This window comes from Tiliqua scincoides, chromosome 8, assembly GCF_035046505.1.
Source record: "Tiliqua scincoides isolate rTilSci1 chromosome 8, rTilSci1.hap2, whole genome shotgun sequence".
NCBI lineage: Eukaryota > Metazoa > Chordata > Lepidosauria > Squamata > Scincidae > Tiliqua > Tiliqua scincoides.
Window position 1 is genome coordinate 50,181,362 of NC_089828.1, and position 22,846 is coordinate 50,204,207.

A 22,846-nucleotide genomic window follows, 5' to 3' on the forward strand; every position below is an offset into this window, starting at 1 on the left:
TACCAGTTGCTGGGGAGCAACAGCAGGGGGATTTGTTTTCATACCTGCTGGTGGGCTTAACAGAGACATCTGTTTGTTCATTGAGGGAAGCATGAGGCTGGACCAGATGGGCCTTTGGCCAAATCCAGCAGGGCTCTTGTCCCACTGATTCCTATGGAAGAATGTTAAATTTAAGGGTTTATGCTTGGGTGAAACTTCTGAGAGATTTCATGAGCTTTGAAAACGTAAGTGAAGCATTTCAGGGAGGTTCTGCATATCATTAAGGAGACTCAAAAGCATTTAAACTAGGGTTGTGTTGCACCCCATCTCCTTTCATCTCTGTGTAGATAAGGACATGAGGCCATTGAGCCATCTAGCATAATCACATCTCCACTGGCTGGCTGGCAGCAGCTACCCAAGGTCTGAGGGAGACATTTTGCAGCCCTGCTACCTGAGGTTCTGTTAATCTGATACACCAGGAAGTGAACCCAAGACCATCTGCAGGCAGCTTTTGAGGACAGTTTCTCTTACAGATGCCTAAGTTGCACATACCCCCATTTCACCAAACAAAATAATCTTTCTGGCTACAGCGCCACATACCTTGTGGTTCTGATAGGAAGTCACAGATATAAAGGATGTTTCTGGAAACACATGTGTACAGAAAGCCGTGTTCTTGGAACCAAAAGCATTGTTTTCATCTGCTTTAACAATGTGCAGTCTTGGCTGGTACTTGTGCATTGAATTAAGAATGATCTGGGGAAGAGGAGAAAACAAGATCATTAGGAATAAAATGAGTCTGCTAACTTGGATGAACCTTCAGGAGAAGGAAAAGCAGTTTAAAACATTTTCACAATGTGTGGCTGAGCACTTTGATAGCAAGTAGGAAGGAGCATGTCTTTTTATCCAAAGAATAATATGTAATAGAGACCAGCCAAAAGATTAGTTGTTGTTGTTATTAACAACAGTATTTATATACTACTTTTCAACAAAAAGTTCACACATTATTACAAGTTTAGAAGTTATTATGAATCAGTACATGAACTTTGGTCTACCTCACCTCTGTAGCAACTCACCATGTGCCACATCAATGCCCTTTTTCCCATCCCCTTGTAGAGTCTCCCTCTCCCCTTTCCCTAATTCCTCTGTCCCCTCCTCTCCCCCCTTTAGCCTTCTTCCATCTCTGGCACCTGCTTCTTCTCCCTGAGCCCATACTTCTCTAGATCTTTCCATCTGTCTTATAGAGGGATCAAAGCAGTTCAGAGTGGAACTAGATGTTCTAAAACAGAAATGGAATGAGATAGACTAGGGGCAGCATCTAGTTCCACTCTCAGGCAATGAGAGTCTGTCTCTCTGACTCCTTAGGCAGCTCAGCCAATCACTCCCATGAAATTCTTGCACTGTGATATAGGCGGCTTTATCCCCCCCCTTCCCCAAGTGGTGGAAAGGCTAGGACATCCTCTGCATAGGTTCATATCTTTGAGAGTTAGCAGCACCTCTGAAGAGATCTCTTTAGCTTGAATGTTCCTTGGGGGAGGATCTCTTTAGCTTGAATGTTCCTTGTTCATAGATAGAACCTTGGGGGTCTATCTATGTAAACTTGGTAAGGCCATATTTGCATCAATGGCATGGTACACATTTATCAATATCCTCCTCCAGCAGTCTGATTCAGACTCCTCCTTCCTATTCCTTTGCTTCAGTTTAACCATGCTCAGACTCTTGATAGTGATAGAGGACAGAGGAAAAACAAAAACAGAAGCCCGTTCTTTTCTTGACGGATAAAGGCTGCACCAATAAGGAAGAATCGGCACTTTAAAGCCCCTTCTCATCCAACTGCATGTAACTCTGCCCACAGTAGCCAGCTGCATCATATACCATTTAAATGTAGTTTTTATTGATGATGGTTTCCAGATCACCTCTTTCCCAGGAGGAATGAGAAACTTAGTGGCATTTTATCAGCCTCACATGAAGTTCTCTTTAACTGTTTGGCTGCTGTCTGGCTGAAGATCTTTGACAGTGAAGGGGAAAGGCCTGAAGGTGAGTATTAAAATTCTTTTCCTGTATCTTTTGCCAATGAAATAAGCCAATGGAAATACCCCTGCCCCCCCCCCCAAATTAGAGATGCAACTCTGGAAATACTTAACAATTCTGAAAGCATTACATTGGTGTAACCAATTTGGTAGATAGTTATAACCCTGTTCTTAACATTAGATTTTTCAAGCTGGATTTTATTTATATAATGCCATCAAGACATGATCAAAAGTCAATGAGATGCTTGTGATAGATTTTGATAATGAGGAAGACAGCAAAAAAGGAAGAAAGGAAAAAAAAATAAAGGATTAATGTGTGCAAATGTAATGCTATGCCTTCTGGCTTATCTATACCACAGAATCAAGTGGTTTTAGAAATAGGGTATCCAGGAATCCTGTAGTTCTGTGAGGGGTATTTCTCATAGAGAACTTTCAGATCCTTAACAAACTACCATTCCCTTGATTCTTTGGGGGAAGCCAAGGTTATGATGTGCCATAAAACCACTGTAAAGTTTGTAGTGCAGATATAACGCTAGGCTTGCTTTCAGCTGGGATGAATCAGAGTAAAATTAGTCAGGATTCATCACATTTGCTTATCCTCTAGCATAGGTTTTGTGATTAAGGAATTGTTGTTATGTGTGGAAGTCAATCTGAACCAATAGACAAAGCACTGAATTGACCCAGTGTGTCCAAATCTTAGGTCAGTTACAGTTGCACTACTAGTTGGCCCTGGGGAAAAAATCATTTTTCCGTGGGAAGCCTTCTAGCACAGATCAAGGTCCATCCAGGCCAGCATTCTCTTCCAACACTGGTCAGTTAGATGCTTCCTGGAAGCTCTGAGGCACAACAGTAAGCCAATGGCCTTTCCCCAATATGTGTCTTTAAGCAGCAGGTACATAGAGGTATATATCCTCTGATCATGGAGGTTTTATTTAGACCCAGCAGCTAATTTCAATTCCTCATCTAAAAAAAAAAAAAAAAAAAATAACAGGCAAGGCCAATAAAACACTCCCCTCCCCCAATAAATATTCCATAAAACGTTGTTACAATGTTGTTTTTCATTTGCTCTTCAGCTCCCCTTGCTTCTTGTAATATGTGAATGGTTTCTAACAGAAGCAAAGTTCAGGGAATTCCAGTGTGACCCAAGAGAGTCTAGGCGCCCAAATTTCATTTGGACTTAACTCCTTAATCCGCTCTGAAGATTTCAGACTGAAGCCTCCTACTCCATCCACTGGGCTGTGCTACTTTTCTTAAAACACAAGAAGCATTTTTAGGAGCACACGAAACACACACACACACACACTACTACCACCACCACCCCCACAAAAAATGAAGCAGCAGCAATCCAGGTTGCCCACCAAGAGCCAATATTATGGAGAGAAAGATGGTGTTCCAGCCCAAAAGGATATTTTACAGAGACCCCAAAAGGTACAACTGTGACCCATAAACCTAACTAGTGTTGGGACTGAGCCACTTGGCAAGCGACTAGCAGGGGGTGCAAACTCCATTACTCTTTTAAGCTGCCCCAGTGTGCCTATGGAGTCCTACACGCCATCCCTGTTAGTAGTGGTTTAGGAATTTCATGGCTTCTGAGGGATAGAAGTCTGTGTGCTAGGGGGTTAATTTTAGAGAACTTCATGAAAAAATGCAGTGTTTTTGCTTGCAGCTGCGTAATCATGAAACCAAATTGCTCTGGGACTTAACCAGAATAAGATGTGATTAACAGAGAAACACAGCTTTGAGATGAACATGGTTTTGTGTAGGTTCTGGCAAGCCTATTTCCATGTATTCTGAAATACACTGGTTATAGTAAGTGCCCCTGCCTCTCCTCACATTGCTCCTCCCTCACCAATGTCACAATTCAGGGTACCATCCAATTCTTCTGACACATAAGGCTCTCAAAACAGACAGTAGTTTCAAAAACCATTAGTAGCAACAGTAGAACAAATGTTAACATAAAGGGCATAGAGCAGCCATTTTCAACCACTGTGCCATGGCACACTGGTGTGCCACGGATGGTCTGCAGTTGTGTCATGGGATTTTGGGGACGGAGCATTTGTTAGTAGGGCCACTGGCGGATGCAAACCCCTGCTGTCAGTGCAGTGTGCCTTGTCAATGGCCATAAAAACTGATGGTGTGCCTTGACAATTTTAGTGGCTTGTCAGTATGTCATGAGATGAAAAAGGTTGAAAACCACTGGCATAGAGGGTAAAACGAGCAGCAAGGTAGCTATGATTGGCAGGAATAAACAATTCCCATTTGAACACAACAGGAGTTTCAACATATTATTAATAAACATTTATATACTTCTTTTCAGTGAAAAGCAGTTCACAAAGCAATTTACATAGCAAAACAAATCAATAAATTGTCCCTAAAGGGCTCATTGTCTAAAAAGAAATGCAGAAAAAAAGACACTGAAAAAAACACTATGCTGGAGTGAAGAGTGACAGTTGCTCTCCCCCTGCTAAGAAAGTACCACTTTAAATTTTGCCTCTTTGCCCGATTTGCATATATGGGGCAGCATACAAAGACCCGGAAGTCAAAGCAAGCCTTAAGAAAAATATATGCCATGTTAACAAAATGGGACTTCCATGCACAGAAACAGTCTACACCTGCATATCAGGTGCTGGGGATAAACATGGGATGACCATCACCTTCATGGTCTGCTTGTGAACTTTCCAAAGGTGTGTATATATATATGGTCACTGCTGGAAAGAGAATGCAGATTTAGGTGGACCTTTGTCAGATCCATCAAGGGGATCCTTCTGTTCTTATGCCAGATTCACCCAAGGCAGTGCACAACAGAAAACTATAAACCAGCATCAATAATAAATTTTTCTTTTATAATTTAGCCACCACCAATCAATACAGCTCTGAAAAAATATAACTATTTAGTTCCCTAAATAGGGAATATGCCCTCTTTCTCGCCTTTGTGACCTGGGCAGACTAGAAAAGTAACAAGAAATTGAGAAAGCGAAGTCTATGCCTTTCATTCTGACAAAGTTGTCCTCCATCACCCCCCCATTCCACTTTCCTATCCTATCTGTACCTGTGTCCTTTGCTCATGCAGCTCATGCTCATGCAGCTCCACTACCCTCACCCAAGTGATGAGAACCTCCTCTCTCAAATGCCTCTGCACTTTTTGCTTTGCTGACCCTTATGCCAAAAACGTCTTCCCAAGACACTCCTGTGATACCATCTCCCTTATTTCCTTTAAATCCCTCCTCAAAACCTGCCTTTTCCATGAAGATTGATCCAACTCCCCAGTTCCCAAACTGCACTAACTGAGCCCAAGTACCACGTACAGGCAATACAGTGAATCCTCTTTATCTGCGGATTTGGAACCCATGGATCTGACCCATTGTCGGTTCTGAACCCACATCGGGGGGATCCACAGAGGACCTCCTGGACGTGACCAGAGGTTGTGTCCAGGAGATCTTCTGAATTGTGGGGAGGGTGCATGTGCCCCCCCACCCCCGCAATTCAGAATGCCTGCCAGAGCCTTCACAAAAACCAGAAGTGCCAGCTAAAAGCCTCTGACAGGCATTCCCAGTTACGGAGAGGTTACTTGTGACCTCTGCATCTCAGAAAACAGGTTGAATCACAGATTTCATTATCTGAGGTTTGCGGCATCTGCGAGGGTTCCAGGACCCCTCTTTCCCCTTCCTCATATCTCATTTAGATCATGAGCCTTCAAGATTAGTATTTGCTCATTAAAATTAATGTTTAGGGGGGGAAAGGCTTAATTGTTAATTAAATTGTGTGGTTAATTGTGGATAAATATTTCCACCTTTGCAAGAAGTCAAGCAGAATACAGTCAGATTTGACAAACTGATGACCAGTTCAGAGTTCAGGACTCAGCTTTTGAAGTGGTTTTCATTCAAAAGCAAAAGGTATAACTCTTTGCTCATTGTCATGCAAACATTCCTTGAAATTACCATTAAGTGTATTGACTCTGGGGTAAAAGAATTGGGAGCTGTAAAGAGAGCTCCCTGGTTCTCCAGAGACAATCAGGTGTCACTTGATGCCATGGTTGCCATGGCAATTACCCATTTAATACAAAACAACAGGGGCATGCAAGCTACACAATTTAATAGCTTCTCCCAGGAACCATACAAGAAATATAATCTTTATTTTTACATGCCCCTTCTCGGTTTTTACTTTCTTCTCAAACATTATCTAATGATGGCACTGAACTACTCTTGTCTTCTCATTTTGGCACAAAAATAAATATTTATCAGGTAAATTAACTATGAGAACACACTCTACACAGACAGACAGATATGGCCTACAGAGCCAACTGCCCTATTTCTGACAAATGTTCCACCAGATACATCAGCATCATGTCCTGGATCATCCTACAGGAATGAAATGTCCTCAGTGTAAAGTATACTCCTGAAGATGATGCATTCCACTCAAACATCTGGGTCACTCTCCTATGCACATGTATCCTATGACAAAACTAACTCTTGGACTCTTCAGGAGGAACAAGAATCTCGTGATTGATCTACCAGGCAGTCTCAAAACTGGGACCTTCTGGGAGTAGGACTGGAGCCTTGCTTCCAAAACCACAAATCATCTGGGAACGAAGAAATTTCACCATTTTCCTTACTTGACTCATTCCCTTCTCAATTAGATGCTGTCCTTGCCATCTCTTGTATGAATTTTCTCCTCCTGTCAGCAGATTTTGTTCTGTACAATGCAGCACTTCCTGCAAGATACTTACAGACACTGAGCTCCATTTTGTCCTTGCCTTTCTTCCTGGCCCTGTCACATCTCTTCCTGCTATTACTTCAGCTACCTCTACCTTTCTGCCTCACCTTAATGCTCAGATTTCATGCCCAGAACTGACCTTGGCTTGATTTCTCATCTAGAGAACCACCTCATTTCTTCAAATTAAGCACCTCTGCCTGGCTGGTTCTCTTTTATAAGATGCATGTAGGCAGTAATTTCTGATTTATTGCCTAGTTTGTCAAGACTCTGATCTTGCAGATAAACATTAGGTCCCTCAAAGCATAACAACATGGTATCTGCTTGTTCTCCCCCCTTCCTACATCATCAGGAATGACCACAACTAGGGACAAAGGATGGTCTGCAGTTGGATAGTGCAACTGAGGTACTTGGCTTGACCCACTTACTTGAGTGATTTGGAGTTATTTGCTCTAGAAGTGCCTTTCTGCATTGAGGCTGGCCTCCTCAGAGTAGAGGAGTAGAGTGGTCAGACTTGCACAGGTTGACAAATGGAGAGCTGATGAGCAGCAGAACCAGACTGTCATAAGCCTTACTCAGGCAATCGTCTCAGGTGGTGAACTAAGCAAGGGTATCAGTCTCTGTCTGTGCCCTCCACCTCTCCTGCTGCCTGAACCTGAAAAGGAATAGGGGGAATGAAGAAGTGTGGAGGAGAGAAGAATGATGGGCTAGAGCATCTGATGTTCTAACTCACCACTCTCCTCTCTGCCATCCTTCCTCTTCCACTCCCTTCTTCCTTTTGAAGCCAGAGATCAGGAGCAGCAAGAGCAGAGGGCATGGCACTAGGTAAAAAGGGACAGCATTTGTCACTTCACCTTAGGTAGTGGGAGATCTTAGGCCAGCTCTGATGAAGGGGCAAGTTCTGCCTTTGGATCGAACTAGGTCTCTCCATACCTCTCCATTTCTCAACACATCCTCTCATTACTTCTGACACTGAAATTGCTTTCATGAATGGCTGTCATTATAACAATAATCACACTTCTGATTATATCATTTATGATCCACTCTGACCTACGACAAGCACCAAACTTATTTTCCAAGTTTTAAAGACATATTTATAGATGATATTTTATAGATGATTTATATTTATAGATGATATTAGATGATATTTTGCTGCTGGAGAGAAGGTGGAGTACCTCAAGACATGAGGGATGCAAACATCATCACGCTGTACAAGAACAAAGGTGACAGGGGTGACTGCAACAACTACCGCGGCATCTCTCTCCTTAGCGTTGTAGGAAAGCTGTTTGCCCGAGTTGTACTAAAGAGGCTCCAGGTACTTGCAGAGAGCGTCTATCCAGAATCGCAGTGTGGATTTCGAGCCAACAGGTCCACCACTGATATGGTATTCTCCCTTAGACAACTGCAGGAGAAATGCAGGGAACAACGACAGCCACTCTTTATAGCCTTCATAGATCTCACAAAGGCTTTCGACCTGGTCAGCAGAGACGGCCTCTTCAAGATTCTCCCCAAGATTGGATGTCCACCCAGGCTCCTCAGCATCATCAGATCCTTCCACAAGGACATGAAGGGCACTGTTGTCTTCGATGGCTCCACATCAGACCCTTTTGACATCCGAAGCGGAGTGAAGCAGGGCTGTGTTCTTGCACCAACCTTGTTTGGGATTTTCTTCGCTGTCCTGCTGAAGCAGGCCTTTGGAACTGCAACAGAAGGCATCTATCTCCGGACCAGATCAGACGGAAAGCTCTTCAACCTCTCCAGACTGAGAGCAAAATCCAAAGTCCAGCTGAAATGTCTGCGTGACTTCCTCTTTGCCGACGATGCAGCTGTCACTACCCACTCTGCCAAAGATCTCCAGCAGCTCATGGATCGTTTTAGCAAGGCCTGCCAAGATTTTGGACTGACAATCAGCCTGAAGAAAACACAGGTCATGGTTCAGGATGTGGACTCACCTCCCTGCATTACAATCTCTGAGCATGAACTGGAGGTTGTCCATGACTTTGTGTACCTTGGCTCAACGATCTCCGACACTCATTCTCTCGATGCCGAGCTAAACAGGCGCATCGGTAAAGCAGCTACCACGTTTTCCAGACTCACAAAGAGAGTCTGGTCCAACAAGAAGCTGACGGAACATACCAAGATCCAGGTCTACAGAGCTTGCGTCCTGAGTACACTTCTGTACTGCAGCGAGTCATGGACTCTTCGCCCACAACAGGAGAGGAAACTGAGCGCTTTCCACATGCGCTGCCTCCGACGCATCCTCGGCATCACCTGGCAGGACAAAGTTCCAAACAACACAGTCCTGGAACGTGCTGGAATCCCTAGCATGTATTCACTGCTGAAACAGAGACGCCTGCGTTGGCTTGGTCATGTCGTGAGAATGGATGATGGCCGGATCCCAAAGGATCTCCTCTATGGAGAACTCGTGCAAGGAAAGCGCCCTACAGGTAGACCACAGCTGCGATACAAGGACATCTGCAAGAGGGATCTGAAGGCCTTAGGGATGGACCTCAACAAGTGGGAAACCCTGGCCTCTGAGCGGCCCGCTTGGAGGCAGGCTGTGCAGCATGGCCTTTCCCAGTTTGAAGAGACACTTTGCCAACAGTCTGAGGCTAAGAGGCAAAGAAGGAAGGCCCATAGCCAGGGAGACAGACCAGGGACAGACTGCACTTGCTCCCGGTGTGGAAGGGATTGTCACTCCCGGATTGGCCTTTTCAGCCACACTAGACGCTGTGCCAGAACCACCTTTCAGAGCGCGATACCATAGTCTTTCGAGACTGAAGGTTGCCAATACAAAAAAAAAAATTTTGCTTGTGACTGACATTTGTGAAACTGGATTAATTGAATTTCCCATCAAGATTTTGAAGGCTATAGTCTCATTTTTCAACAGTAGTTGAATCTATAGCAGCTTAAATAAATCTGGCATTATTAATGGATACGTTTTGCTTGTGTCAGCATTTTGACTTGTATACGTTGCAAAAAAGGCTTTCCTTTTTCCCCTTCCAAAGAGAGAAAAGAAAAAAGAAAAAGAAGACATTTCTCCCAAACATTTGAAGCCCAAAAATCTGTCAAAACAGTTAAGCTTGTTATATCCCCAACCACCCCCAGGACACCCACATAAATCAGGGGGTTTTGTGAGGTCAATTATGTGCACACATGTAAAGATTTTGAAATACATAAATTAATGTCTTACTCTAAGAGGTGGGATTTTGCTTTTAAGCAGAGGTGGCTTAAAAGGATGTCTAAAGTTTTAGGGGCTGATAAATGCCTCTTCGACCATCTGCCATCGAAGAGCTGCCGGCTTCTCCTAAGTTACTGGATGCAAAAATCTGAAATGTTTAACTTCTAGCACTTCACAACTGCTCCGTGAAACAGACCCAGGTCAGCATGAATGATGGCTACTATCTCTGAATCAATAGGAAGAGGTCTCTGCCTTCTCATCAAGCAGAGACACCATGAAGTTATCCAGCCCCACCATGAACATAGGCAAAATTTTGGCCCACTTTTTACATTGAGTTAAAAAAACCCTATCAACATTTGTGACAGATTTACTTTAAATTTTCTATCTTACTTATAGCCCAAAGGCGATTTACAAATACAGGTGGGGTCTCGGTATCTGTGCGGGATCTATTCTCGGACCGCCCCATGGATACCAAAAACCTTTGATAATAAAATCTGCAGTGTTGGCACCTTTAAGCACTTCAGGCGCTTCCCCAGACTTCTGTTGCTACAGGTCTGCAGAATCTGCCCTTTTACGGTTGATAATTCTGTCTCTTTGCACTCTTTGCACGCTGGTATGACATCCTTGAGGTACTTATCCAAATACTAGATACATGTCACAATGCAGGGACCGAATCATTCCCTGCATATCATACTCTGCATATAAAATACTTTTTCCCAGCAGAATAATGCATACCTGAATTTGTTGCATACCATGCACAGTGACTTAACTGTGCATTATCTGTTGCATTCCATGGGATCCCTCAGGTCCCATCATAATATTCTCAAGCCTGCAGCCTGCTTAGGGTGCTTTACCACAGCAGTAAATAGACATTTTTTGCACCATCCGGAAAATCCACAGATACAACATCCCTAGCTACAATGAACTTCAAGCCAAATTTACAGATCAGTGTAAAGATGTATAAAATACACATCTACCCACACAAAGTCCAGCTCTAAGTTGGCTTCATAGTAGGTATGATGTCTTGCCTCCTCAACTCAACCGAATACCCTATAGACAAGTATCCCACTGATTGCAGCTGTAGCTCAGTGATAAACCACATGCTTCACATTCAGAATGTCCCAGGTAAGGCTGGACCCTGGAGAGAGATTGCCAATTAGTGTGGACAATATTGACCCACACAATCTAGTGGTCTGACCCAGCTTTCTACGTTCTTAGGTAAGACCATCACTGGCTAAAAATTCAAATATCTGTCCATCCCTCCAAAAGCCAGAAGAGTGGATGATTCGCTTAAGTACAGTCATTTCTTGTTATCCTCTAGGATTAGGTTCCTGGAAAACTTAGTGGATACTGTATTAGCGGGTATTGAATCATTAAGCTTATGGGAAAAATGGGATTAGGTTCCAGGGAACCCTCTTTACCTCACACTCTATGAACATTATGAATCTGAATCTTAACTTGAAGTCTATGGGGCTGGTGATAGCGAGGGCTCATCAACATCTCCATCATCTGATGCTTCTCCTTCATACTGCCTATCCCTTGATTTGTTGAAGGTTGCTGGTCCAACAGCAAGGCCTCAGTTCAGTAGTGGGGAGGGGGAGTGGGGATCTGTCCTGGGACTGGTGTTTTTCAACCTCTTCATAAATGACCTGGAGACAGGGGTGAGCAGTGAGGTGGCAAAGTTTGCAGACGACACCAAACTTTTCCGAGTGGTGAAGACCAGACGTGATTGTGAGGAGCTCTAGAAGGATCTCTCCAAACTGGCAGAATGGGCAGCAAAATGGCAGATGTGTTTCAATGTAAGTAAGTGTAAAGTCATGCACATTGGGGCAAAAAATCAAAACTTCACATATAGGCTAATGGGTCTCTGACAGATAAGGAGAGCGATCTTGGGGTGGTGGTAGACAGGTCAATGAAAGTGTCGACCGAATGTGCAGTGGCAGTAAAGAAGGTCAATTCTATGCTTGGGATCATTAGAAAAGGTATTGAGAACAAAACGGCTAATATTATAATGCCGTTGTACAAATCGATGATAAGGCCACACCTGGAGTATTGTGTCCAGTTCTGGTCGCCACATCTCGAAAAGGACATAGTGGAAATGGAAAAGGTGCAAAAGAGAGCGACTAAGATGATTACTGGGCTGGGGCACCTTCCTTATGAGGAAAGGCTATGGCGTTTGGGCCTCTTCAGCCTAGAAAAGAGACGCCTGAGGGGGGACATGATTGAGACATACAAAATTATGCATGGGAAGGATAAAGTGGATAGAGAGATGCTCTTTACACTCTCACATAATACCAGAACCAGGGGACATCCACTAAAATTGAGCGTTGGGAGGGTTAGGACAGACAAAAGAAAATATTTCTTTACTCAGCGTGTGGTCAGTCTGTAGAACTCCTTGCTGCAGGATGTGGTGATGGCATCTGGCCTGGATGCCTTTAAAAGGGGATTGGACAAGTTTCTGGAGGAAAAGTCCATTATGTGTTACAAGCCATGATGTGTAGGTGCAACCTCCTGATTTTAGAAATGGGCTATGTCAGAATGCCAGATGCAAGGGAGGGCACCAGGATGCAGGTCTCTTGTTATCTGGTGTGCACCCTGGGGCATTTGGTGGGCCGCTGTGAGATACAGGAAGCTGGACTAGATGGGTCTATGGCCTGATCCAGTGGGACTGTTCTTCTGGGTTGCTTCATCTATACTCATTCTCCTCCTTTCCTGGACTTATCCCAGCCCCAGAGCAACCCTCAGGTTGCCTTCCAGAGACCTCTCGTCATCAGCCTGTCATCATCACCAGGGTCGTGAAGTTTCAGCTGGAGTCCACGAGATGGTGGGGCAAGCCTGGAAGTGGACACAAATGTGTTCAACAACTTTCCACAGGCCAACACAAATGCCCATTTGATGTGAAAAATTAACCCATTCCAGATAATTTTCAGAAAAACAAGGCATATAATTGACTGGATGAGATTTTCACAACACCTCCCCCGTCTTATGTTGTACAGGTGTCTCATCCTTTCCCCCCTGCATGATGCTGGCACTGCCTTCTGCTCATGAAGAGGCCACTCTCTGTCCTCCTAACACAACTTCTGTTGCTCCTGCTTATCTGCTCATAGCTGCGCCGAGGCCCCCACCCCACCCCAACTGCACCAACATTCACACATATATTCACAGATAAGAGAACAGAGTCACAGAGGTGAGGTAGGTGGCAATTCTGTCCCTTGCAGATAAGTGAATTTGCATATAAAGAGAACTGACTGTAGCCTGGTGCTGAGCAAACTGCAAGGTCTTCTACATCAAAGACTCCAACAGATTGAAAACAGGGCAAATCCCATGGAAACACCACCCAGCAGAATGGTTAGACACCCAAGAGAGATATGCAAACACAGTGGGCCTTTGTATCTGAGGACTCAGTACCTGCTCCATGATCCTCACTGCAGCACCCAGACATGGCTCCCCATTGCATCCTGGGAGTGCAGGCGTGGATACCAAAGGAATGGGAAACCTGGAAGTCAGGACTGGCTAATCTGCTAGATGGTAGGAATCCTTGTCAAGCTTTTTTATAGCTTTGGACACATAAATGTATATATCTGGAGATTTTTGTCACACTTTTCAGGCCTCCCAAAGTGGAGAGATCACATGAAGTTGCCTTTTCCTGAGTCAGACCATTTAGCTAAGTATTAACAACACTGATTGACAGCAGGTCTCCAGGATTTCTGTCAGGTATTTCCCAGCTCTACATAGAGCTGTTGCAAGGGATTCAATCCAGGCCATTCTGTGTGTAATATACGTGCTTTACTTATGGCACAGAGTGTTCAACCTCTACCTACAGTAACCTCAACCCTCTCCCTGATATGGCTGGAGATAGTGATTGCCGAAAGGTAGCATCTTAGATTGGCCAAAGAAGAGTAGAAGTAACTCAACAATGTTTCTTACATGTCCAAATGGATCCAGGTGGTTGTTGGTGAGCTTTAGCTTCTGAAATGACACCAACTGACGCATCCAGTGGGCACCTGTGGCAGGTGAGTCTGGGTGAACATACAGTCGCCCAGGCATTGCAGGTTCAGCTTTACCAGCCACCATCCTGTATACAGAATAATTATAAAAAGAAATTTTAGTTATATAGTGAAATATTTCTATCCAGTCTCTCCCACCCTTTGACACAACACACAAAACAGTAATTCTTTAAAAAAAAGAAATTTCAGAAAAGCAAACCCAGCAGATGACAGCAGGCAAAAAAGGAGGTTAAAAGTTAAAAGGAAAGGGTCACGAATAACCTCAACCATTTTTCCCAAAGCTACCGGAAAATGTGAGCCATACATTTTTTAATGATTATTTTTGCAAAAAAGACCACGGAAAGGAATACAATCAGACCTCTTCAGGAAGTTGTTCCTCAAGTTCCTTCAGAAAAGGCTGTGTTCTTTCCTAGCATTGTCCTAAAAGTTCTTCTGTATCACCCAGTTGGTATTCCGGAGGTGATTTTTGATCCCGCTTATAACCCAAATGTCTCTTAAAATAAATTTTAATAAATTCATTTTAATCTTAAAACAGTTTTTTACATAATTTGCCTCTGCCTTCAAATCTTGTCTCCATCAGTTATTCAGATCAAGGGCTTTCAGAGCTGGTTCTTGAAAAAGGAAGAGATTTTGGGACTCCCATGTTATGCTTAGTCTGACTCAGTGTTTCCCTAACTGGGTCGTGACCTGATCGTTGGTGAGTTGTGAAACTGGTAGCTGACATGGAAAGTGAAACTGAACCACATGTGTGCATTTACTCTGGAGTTGGCAAACGTGCCTCAGTCCACTTTGAATGGCAGACGAAGAGGAACGCAACCCTACCAGAATGGTCCCAATCAGTGGCGTAGCTAGGTCATTTGATGCATGGTGCCCATAAATTTTTGTCAGTCCCATATGACATAATTAATTTTTTAAAACATTTTTATACCACCATTCCTCTAAGGAGCTTAGAGTGATGTGCGGACAAAATAAGGAGAGAAACCATGCACAACAACCCTGTGAGGTAGGTGAGACTGAGAGATAGTAATAGTCATGACATGAAATGAATAATAATAATGGCCAGGAAATAAATGCAGTGAATATTTCCCCACAAAAAATGGATGAAATTCTTCAACAATTGCTATATAACATGATGGTATTCCTAAAAGCCACAATTTCCACCATTTCGGTCACTAGGGTGTCACCAGGACCCACTTTTTAGAATGACAATTTGTCCAGGACCCACTGGAAGTGATGTCATGGCTGCAAGTAACATTAAGCAAATTAAAATGAATAATTACAAATAATTAAATTAAAGAAAAACAAATAATTTAAAGTCCAATTGTGTTCATTGAGGCTTAATCCCAGGAAAGTGTGTGTAGGATTGCAGCCAAAGACTTAGGGCCCAATCCTATCCAACTTTCCAGCATCAGTGCATCCACAATGGTAAGGGAACAAATGTTCCCATACGTTGAGGAGGCCTCTGAGGCTGCCTCCTCACCATAGGATGCAGTGCATCCCCCATGGGCTGCACCGGCACTGGAAAATTCAATAGGATTGGGCCCTTAGAGCCCAATCCTATGCATGTCTACTCAGAAGTAAGTCCCATCATAGTCAATGGGACTTACTCCCAGGAAATTGTGGATAGAATTGTAGCCACATTCCCTTCTGGCTGTTCTTAGGTTGTAGTGCTGTGAATCCACCACACTGTATAACAAAGCAGAAAGAGCAGGCCTGAAACTAGATGTCTGGCACACTGTAACAATTTATTGTACGTCTCCAAAAGATTTCAGGGTGAGCCCTGCTTGTACTTCCATTGCTGCTGTGGAGGTGGCTTTTGCACTGGGTCACGAATGCCCCTTCATACCTTGCCACCACTTCATCCCCCTCTCATTTAAAGTTTTATTAATATTTCCTGGGCATGCATTATGGCTTTAATACAGCACATAATAGCAATACTGTCCCAGTTCCTATGCATTGTTCTTGTGCCATCAACCAGCATTTTTTTTTCTTTAGGGGAATTCATACCAAAAACAGCAGCAATTTTCCCAGGAAAAGAGAAACAAACACTGTCCAGAGTTCTGTTCAGCAAATATAACCAACAGTCTGTTGTTCACAGTTAGAAGCCAAGAGCAAAACAGGCAGTGACCCAAAACACACCTTAGCATTTTAAGTGCTACGGAGGTTATTTTTTTAACTAATACTAGCACGTAATGCTCATTAATGGGATTCTTAAAGAAATTACAGTGAAAAGACTTTTCTCATTTCTCTTTTGCTGCCTCTTATACCTTTCCTGCAGGAGTACGTAATGCTCATTCCCTTCTTCCATATCCCTTCTCAAAACTCACTATACTGTGAAGTTGTTGTCTTAACAACTCATTGTACCCAGTTGTAACCCCCACATATGTAATTGCATTGGCTTGTATTTGTTCTCATCTCTCCCTCCGTCTGTTGTCTTCTGTCAAAACTCAGACTGTAAAATTCTCAGGTCATGGACCTATTGTTGATGTTTATCCTTTTAAGCGCTATGTATACTTGTGCTGGCTGTATAAATGATAAAGAATATCACTTGAAACACAGAGAATGATTAACAACATTTGGGTTTTGTGGTGACTGAGATGCAAGACAAAGGAATGAGCAGCATCAAGAATTTAGAATTTGTTGATCAAGAATTTAGGATAAGAATGAATAAATGAGATGAAACATTCATTTAGTTATGCCTTTTATATCCCACCTTTCAGTCACAGAAACACCAAGGCGGTTTACAAACTTCAAACACAATACATCACTATAATAAAGCAATGTTAAAATCTCCAAAATTGTAAAAACACCACCAGTTTTTTTTTTAAAGACTGATCACAGCCTGATACCAAAAGTCCTGCAAAATAGTAGAATGATAGGAAAGGATAGGACCAACTTAGGCAGGATGCTCCAGCAATATGGGGCTGTTGCCCCAAAAAAACCCTGTTTCTGGTTACAGTCGACTGCAGCTCAGAGAGTGGAGTATCTGCAAGCAGGACCTCTATGGCCAAACCTAACGGTTGGGAAGATGGGAGGAGACAGTCTTTAAGATAACTCTGTTCTGTTTAGAACTTCAGTAGCTAAAGTCAGCTCTTTGTTGGACCAAGAAGCTGACTGGTAGCCAGTGGACCTGAGCCCAAACTAGTGTGACATACTCTGACCACTTCACTCCATTTGGCACTCTTGTGGCTGTATTTTGCATCAGTAGAACTTTTAAATTGTCTTCAAAGGCAGCCTCAAAAGAGCTAATTACAGTAGTTTAACATCAATGTAAGAACTACTGCATATAGTAGCACAACGTAAATGATACCAGAATATTTTGATTCAGAAGTGCTGAACTAAAACCTTACACAGGCAGAGAATTTCAGCCTACACACTTCTGCTTTCTGGAAACACTGACCAGTTGATGGTCTTCCATGGTTACATAAAGAATGAAAATAGAAAAAGTCAGATTCAGTGCAACCCCTGTTTACCCAGGTGGATAAAATGGATGGCCAAAATACCAGGATCATCAAGAATTGGGAGACTGCTGTTTGCACAGAGACTGCCAGTAATGCAATGGAGGAAAAGGTGCACCACTTTTCTAGAAGCTTGTCCCCCAGGTGCAAAACAAGCAGCACTGGACAAAACAATCAGCATAAATAGGATGCATCCCAAGGATTGTTTCTGCTCCCTCTTGCTTACTTCATCTAAAAAGCTGAGGCTTTGGTGAGGAAATTGAATATTCATTCATTCATTTATTCAATTTATACCCCACTTTTCCTCCCAAATGGGCACCCAGAGGGATATACCACACCCTCACCTCTTGTTTACAACAATCACTACTCTCAAATTAGCCATTACTTCTCTCTGACAACCTTCTCTTAGCCCTGCTTTGCTCTTACCAAGTCAGGATGTTGTACTGGTTAGGGTGTGTATATATATATATATATAAAATATATATATAAAGTAAAGAAAACTATATATATATATATATATATATATATATATATATATATATATAAAGTAAGGAAAACTCAGCTAGAAAACTAGACCAATGGAAAACTAGACCCACTCATGCAACTGTCTTCTGGATAAATCAAGCCGCAGAGGAAAAATGGAATAATTTGATGACCTTGTTCCTCAGCAGTGCCCACAAATATTCACTTACCATTTGTTGTCACAGAATTTGTACCGATGATCATCTGCAGGGACGATATCAATCAACAAAATGTACTTGGTCTTGGGGTTCATCCCTGTGACTTTAACTTTGTAACTTGGAAACATTCTCCTTACGAAAAGGGGAGAAAAAGAAATTAAGACATTAGTCATTGATAGAATTATTTGTAATAAGATATGGTGATGGTTATTAATTTAGATGGCTTTAAAGAAGATTAGACCAATTAATCTAAGAGAAGATCTCTCTCAGTGGCTATGAACTCTCAGTGACTATGAACTCTTTTTTAGGCTTGAAGATAATAATAGTAGTTAATACTATGTAGTGGCCATGAAACAGAGCCACTGAGCCTCCAAGTTCAAATGTCACCTCTGTCCTGAACTCACAAGGTAGGTCTTAAGTAAGCTTCCCTCTTGGTTTCAGTTTCCCAACCTGAGGATCATACTACAGACCTACTGTTCAGGACTGCTTATTTATGACATTTTTATTCAACCCTTTCTCCAAGGAGCTCAGGGCTGCATTGATGGTTCCCTCCCCCCTTTTATTCTAAGAAGCAACCCTGTGAAGTAGGGTAGGCTGGTTACCTACTGGTTACCTGGTCATGGTTACCCGAAAGTAACCATGAAGCTTTGTGGCAAATGGGGGTTTGAACCTGGTCCTTCTTCAGTCTCATTTCAACACTCTTGCCACTACGCTACACAGATTTAAGTTATCAGGATTTCAATAAGATAAAAGTGTCCATAAAGTACTTGGAACCCTTGAAAGTGCCATATAAATACTAAGTCATTTTCTTTTCAATTATTGGGGGCTTTCTGAAAGCATTCAGAAATCCTTACAACAGTCTTGTATAGTAACAAACATGATACTAAAATTACAGACGGGAAGTGGCTGCAAAGATAGTGGCTTTCCTAAAAGCCATCAAATTACTTCATGTCATCCAGATACTCTCTGGCTCTCAGCCCTGACAAAGCACCAAGACCATCTCTTCCTTTATTCCCCCCCCCCATTTCCATTTTGCCTTAAGCAGAACATCCACACATTTCATTCCCGAAGCCTTGTGGAATATTCTCAAAAGTTTTCCATGAGTTGCTCTTGAGAGTTCTGAAAATGTTCCTCCAAGAGATTCATATCTATGCAGAAATATGCGTATTATCGGATACCTTTTTCTCACCTTCTCCCCAAACCAAAATTAGCTTCTCTCTCAACATTCCACACTTTGTCCAATTCTCTGCCTCAGAGAAAACAACACAGTTGCCCTTAAATTCCCCTTCAAATATGATGCTCTGATTGCTCATGGAAATGCACTGGGGTCTGGCATTCACATTTTCCTCATAAAGAGAAATGTGAACTAGTAAAGGTGTGTGGAAGAAGCAGCTCTGAGTGACAGAAGAACTGCCTGCAGAGTGAGCAGTAATATTGTCATCTTAGCCGCCATTTTGTAACCACACAGGCAGAAGTCCACAAAATGGGTTCCTTGTGGAAGTCCTTTCAATCAACTCTTTCTAATGCCCTGCATATATTCCAGGTGTTTAACATGAAATTAACTTGGGCTCAAAGGAGGCAGTTTACCCATGTCCATCTTTGATTTCCATTCATAAGTTGCGCACTGCTCTTAACCTTGAACACAGGTAAGCACCTGTATAAATATAGTAGAATATTTCAGTTTGCAAATACACAGGCTAATTCATACTTAGAGGAGAGGAAAATGCGACAGAAAAAAATCTGATTTTTCATGGCAATGTTTCATTTATTTTTGTTTTGTTACTTGAAATTAGACTTTTAAAAAATATACCCAGAAATGAAAGTTGTATGTGTGTGCTTTTTTTTTTTTTTAAAGAGACATTAGAAGTTTGTTCAGTATAATTTTAAACACAGCCCTGGAAGACTCTCCAAGGATATTTATGACCCTAACTTCTGAACAGCTTCTTTTCTTTTTTGCCCACCAAAAGCTCTCCAAACTGTAGCACATCCAAGCTGCTAAGGGAGCAGGGATCTGATATACTGTAAATGTTAAGTGCTTTTTAATGGCATTTAAAATTAAGCTTTAGCATATGGAATTCATATAGAGTAGACAAGTCTGAGTTTATAATGTTCTTTAAAATAGCCCCCTAAAATAAATAGAGTGAGCTGAAGCTCTACTATAATATATACAGCTGAAATTCTTTTAAGGGATAACAAATTGGAACTCGCATCTGATCTTCAGTGTTGCTTAAGTTGCAATCCTCTCCATTACTGCCTTTGGTAGCATTTGGCGCAGGAAATCAGCAGGTCAACAAGCCACAGAATTCTGCCAATTTTCTGCACCCTTTTCCAGGAAAAGAACTGGGTATGAAGTTAAAATTTTTTGGCTGTGCACTGACATTTCATCATGATTATTAGCTGCTATGTTTTGGCATCTGCAAACGACAGGCCAGCAACTCGTCAGTTTAATTTTCTTAATGAAAACATATTTCTCAACCTCTTGGCAAAAATGGGTTTTCAATTTTTAAAAAGTTTGGCGCAATATGGTGTAAAAAGGGATTGTGGATTGTGGGTGTCTTACTGAGAGGCAAATAACAAAAAAAGAAGAGCTGTGGCCAAAGTGAATGCGGTCACAGAAGTTGGAACATAATGACATTTGTGGAAGGTTTCCCTTGCTGGGCTGGCACAGAAGAGTTTGAGATGTACCAAGGAAAGCACACATGGTTGGAATGGGATACCTGTGGAACTTTTCATCCCAATAGAGATTTCTGGATGCCAGCAGCTAAGACCTTGCAAGCCTAGCCAAACTCTTGTCCATTCTTTGGAGCTGCTTAATTATAGGTCATTCTCCAGTTTTCCCAGTAGCAGTTGGGTGGTTATCTGGCTTGTGGAAGTGAAGCAGATAAAATGAACAGAAAATACTTAAAAAAATTGTGACTCACCACACCGAATGCTGAATTGAATAAGTCCCCTGGATTGTATAAGCCCCTCCCCCCCAGCAGTGAGTAGCTACAAAAGACTACTTGTTTTCTCTGCCTTGTGAAGCCAAGGCTCTTGTGGAGGGCCTTTGAAGATGGCAGCCTAATTACTGGTCAAGGGCAATTCATGTTCATTTGTTCTGCTGCTGTTGATTTCTTTAAGTTTGATATAAAAATGTTTATTAATTTCAGGTGTTGCTGATGTTTTTATGTGAGTTCTCCTCAATTAGCTGCCTTTGATTTCATTGTGCAATATAAATAGCTTTTAACAGTTGAAGTTAGGGCTCCTAGCCTTGTTTTCCCAGCTCAACATGCCCCCTGTCTCTCCTTGGACTTACGCCAGCAAAATTGCTGGCACAGATTCAAGGATACCCACTGATGGGCAGGTGGCCTAAGGAGAGGTAAATAAAAAAATATTTTTACAGTATCTCTCCCAGGTGATCTGGTTGCCCTCCCCATAGCATGCAGCGTTCTCTCTGTCAGCACAGCTGCATGGTGTAAGACGGTGGGGATAGAATCAGGCTGTGACTCAGGCCCATTGGTCCCCCTAGCTCAGCGTTATTGACACGGACAGGAAGTGGCTCCAGTGGTGTAGCTAAGGGGGTGCAGGGGGTAGCAGTTGCACTGGGCATCAAGCTTTTGGGGGGCAACAAGCTGAGCTTGACACTAGCGACCAAAATTATGAAAATCTTGGTATGTATGAATAATACCATCATGTTATATATCAATGAAAAGGTAATTTAATGCAGAATGCAATGCAACAAACTGCACAGGAATATCTGTATTCTATCAAAAGTTATGACCAATTAACCAGAAAATGAAAACACAACTGCCTTGTGGAACAGAAAGTGGGTTTTCTTAACTCCAAACTGACCAATGCGACTGATTGTTCTGAGTGCCAATGAGATGTTATTATGATACAGCATGGAACCAATAACTTTATTTATTTACTTAATTAAATTTGATTTTGTCATGCAGGCAGGGCTACAAAATATTCTTTGACCCCAGGTAGCAGATAGATGCCTTAGCTATGCCACTGACTGGGAGGAGGCAGCAGAGCAAGTGGGAGGTGAGCTGCTGGGGAAGCAGGTGGGTTCCTCCCAATTTTCACTTTTTTAAAAGCCCGGGCGTGATGTCACTTCCAGTTATGACATCACTTCCGGGGCAACATTTTGAACTTGGCACCGGGCTACACAATCATTAGCTACGCCACTGAGCGGCTCTCCAGGGTTTTAGAAATAAATCCTTCTCTGTGTTTTCAGGTTATAAAACTGGAATATCATGTATGAAAAGTACATACTCTACTACTGAGTTGCAGCTCCTTCTCAGTCTTAGGGCATCTTTTGCTTTCAAAGTATGTCACCATCCACCATGCTGAGCAAGCTTGATCTTTGTCATCTCTCTCTTGTTCACATACCATAACACAGGCCTATAAAACTGAGGGTCAGAAAGGTTTTTCCCAAATGTTATGGTGGTTTGATATGAATTTGGGGTGCCAATTCCAAAAATGGCATCTGTTTTGCCCTATCACGTCTAGTTTTGGAGATAAAGTATAGCCTCACTAGTGAATAGTTCAAGCAGCTTCCTCATAAGGAAGCCATGGTGTAGGCTTCCTCATGAGGAAGCTGCTTGAACCATTCACTAATGAGGCTATACTATATTTCCAAAACTAGATGTGAGAGGGCAAAGCGGATGCCATTTTTGGAATTAGCACCCCAAATATACCCAGGAATTGGTGTAACATTTAAGGAAGCAAAATGTGTGTTGGCCTGTGTAATCAGTCTGGTACCAAACCATACTTCTCCCACTCCGTTATCACAAAAAAGGTAATTAGACTCTGGTCATCT

General features: G+C 42.5%; 1 protein-coding gene across 1 annotated transcript in view; it reads right to left on the reverse strand.

Moving 5' to 3' along the window:
* TBX4 (T-box transcription factor 4) overlaps positions 1–22,846 on the reverse strand; it is a 65,207-nt gene that overhangs the window by 14,832 nt on the left and 27,529 nt on the right. Inside the window, exons 4-6 of the mRNA XM_066635902.1 lie at positions 18,055–18,174; positions 13,825–13,972; positions 580–732 (exon numbers count right to left, since the gene is read on the reverse strand). Of these exons, the coding sequence (XP_066491999.1) occupies positions 580–732; positions 13,825–13,972; positions 18,055–18,174 (421 nt within the window). The remainder of the gene's footprint in view (positions 1–579; positions 733–13,824; positions 13,973–18,054; positions 18,175–22,846) is intronic.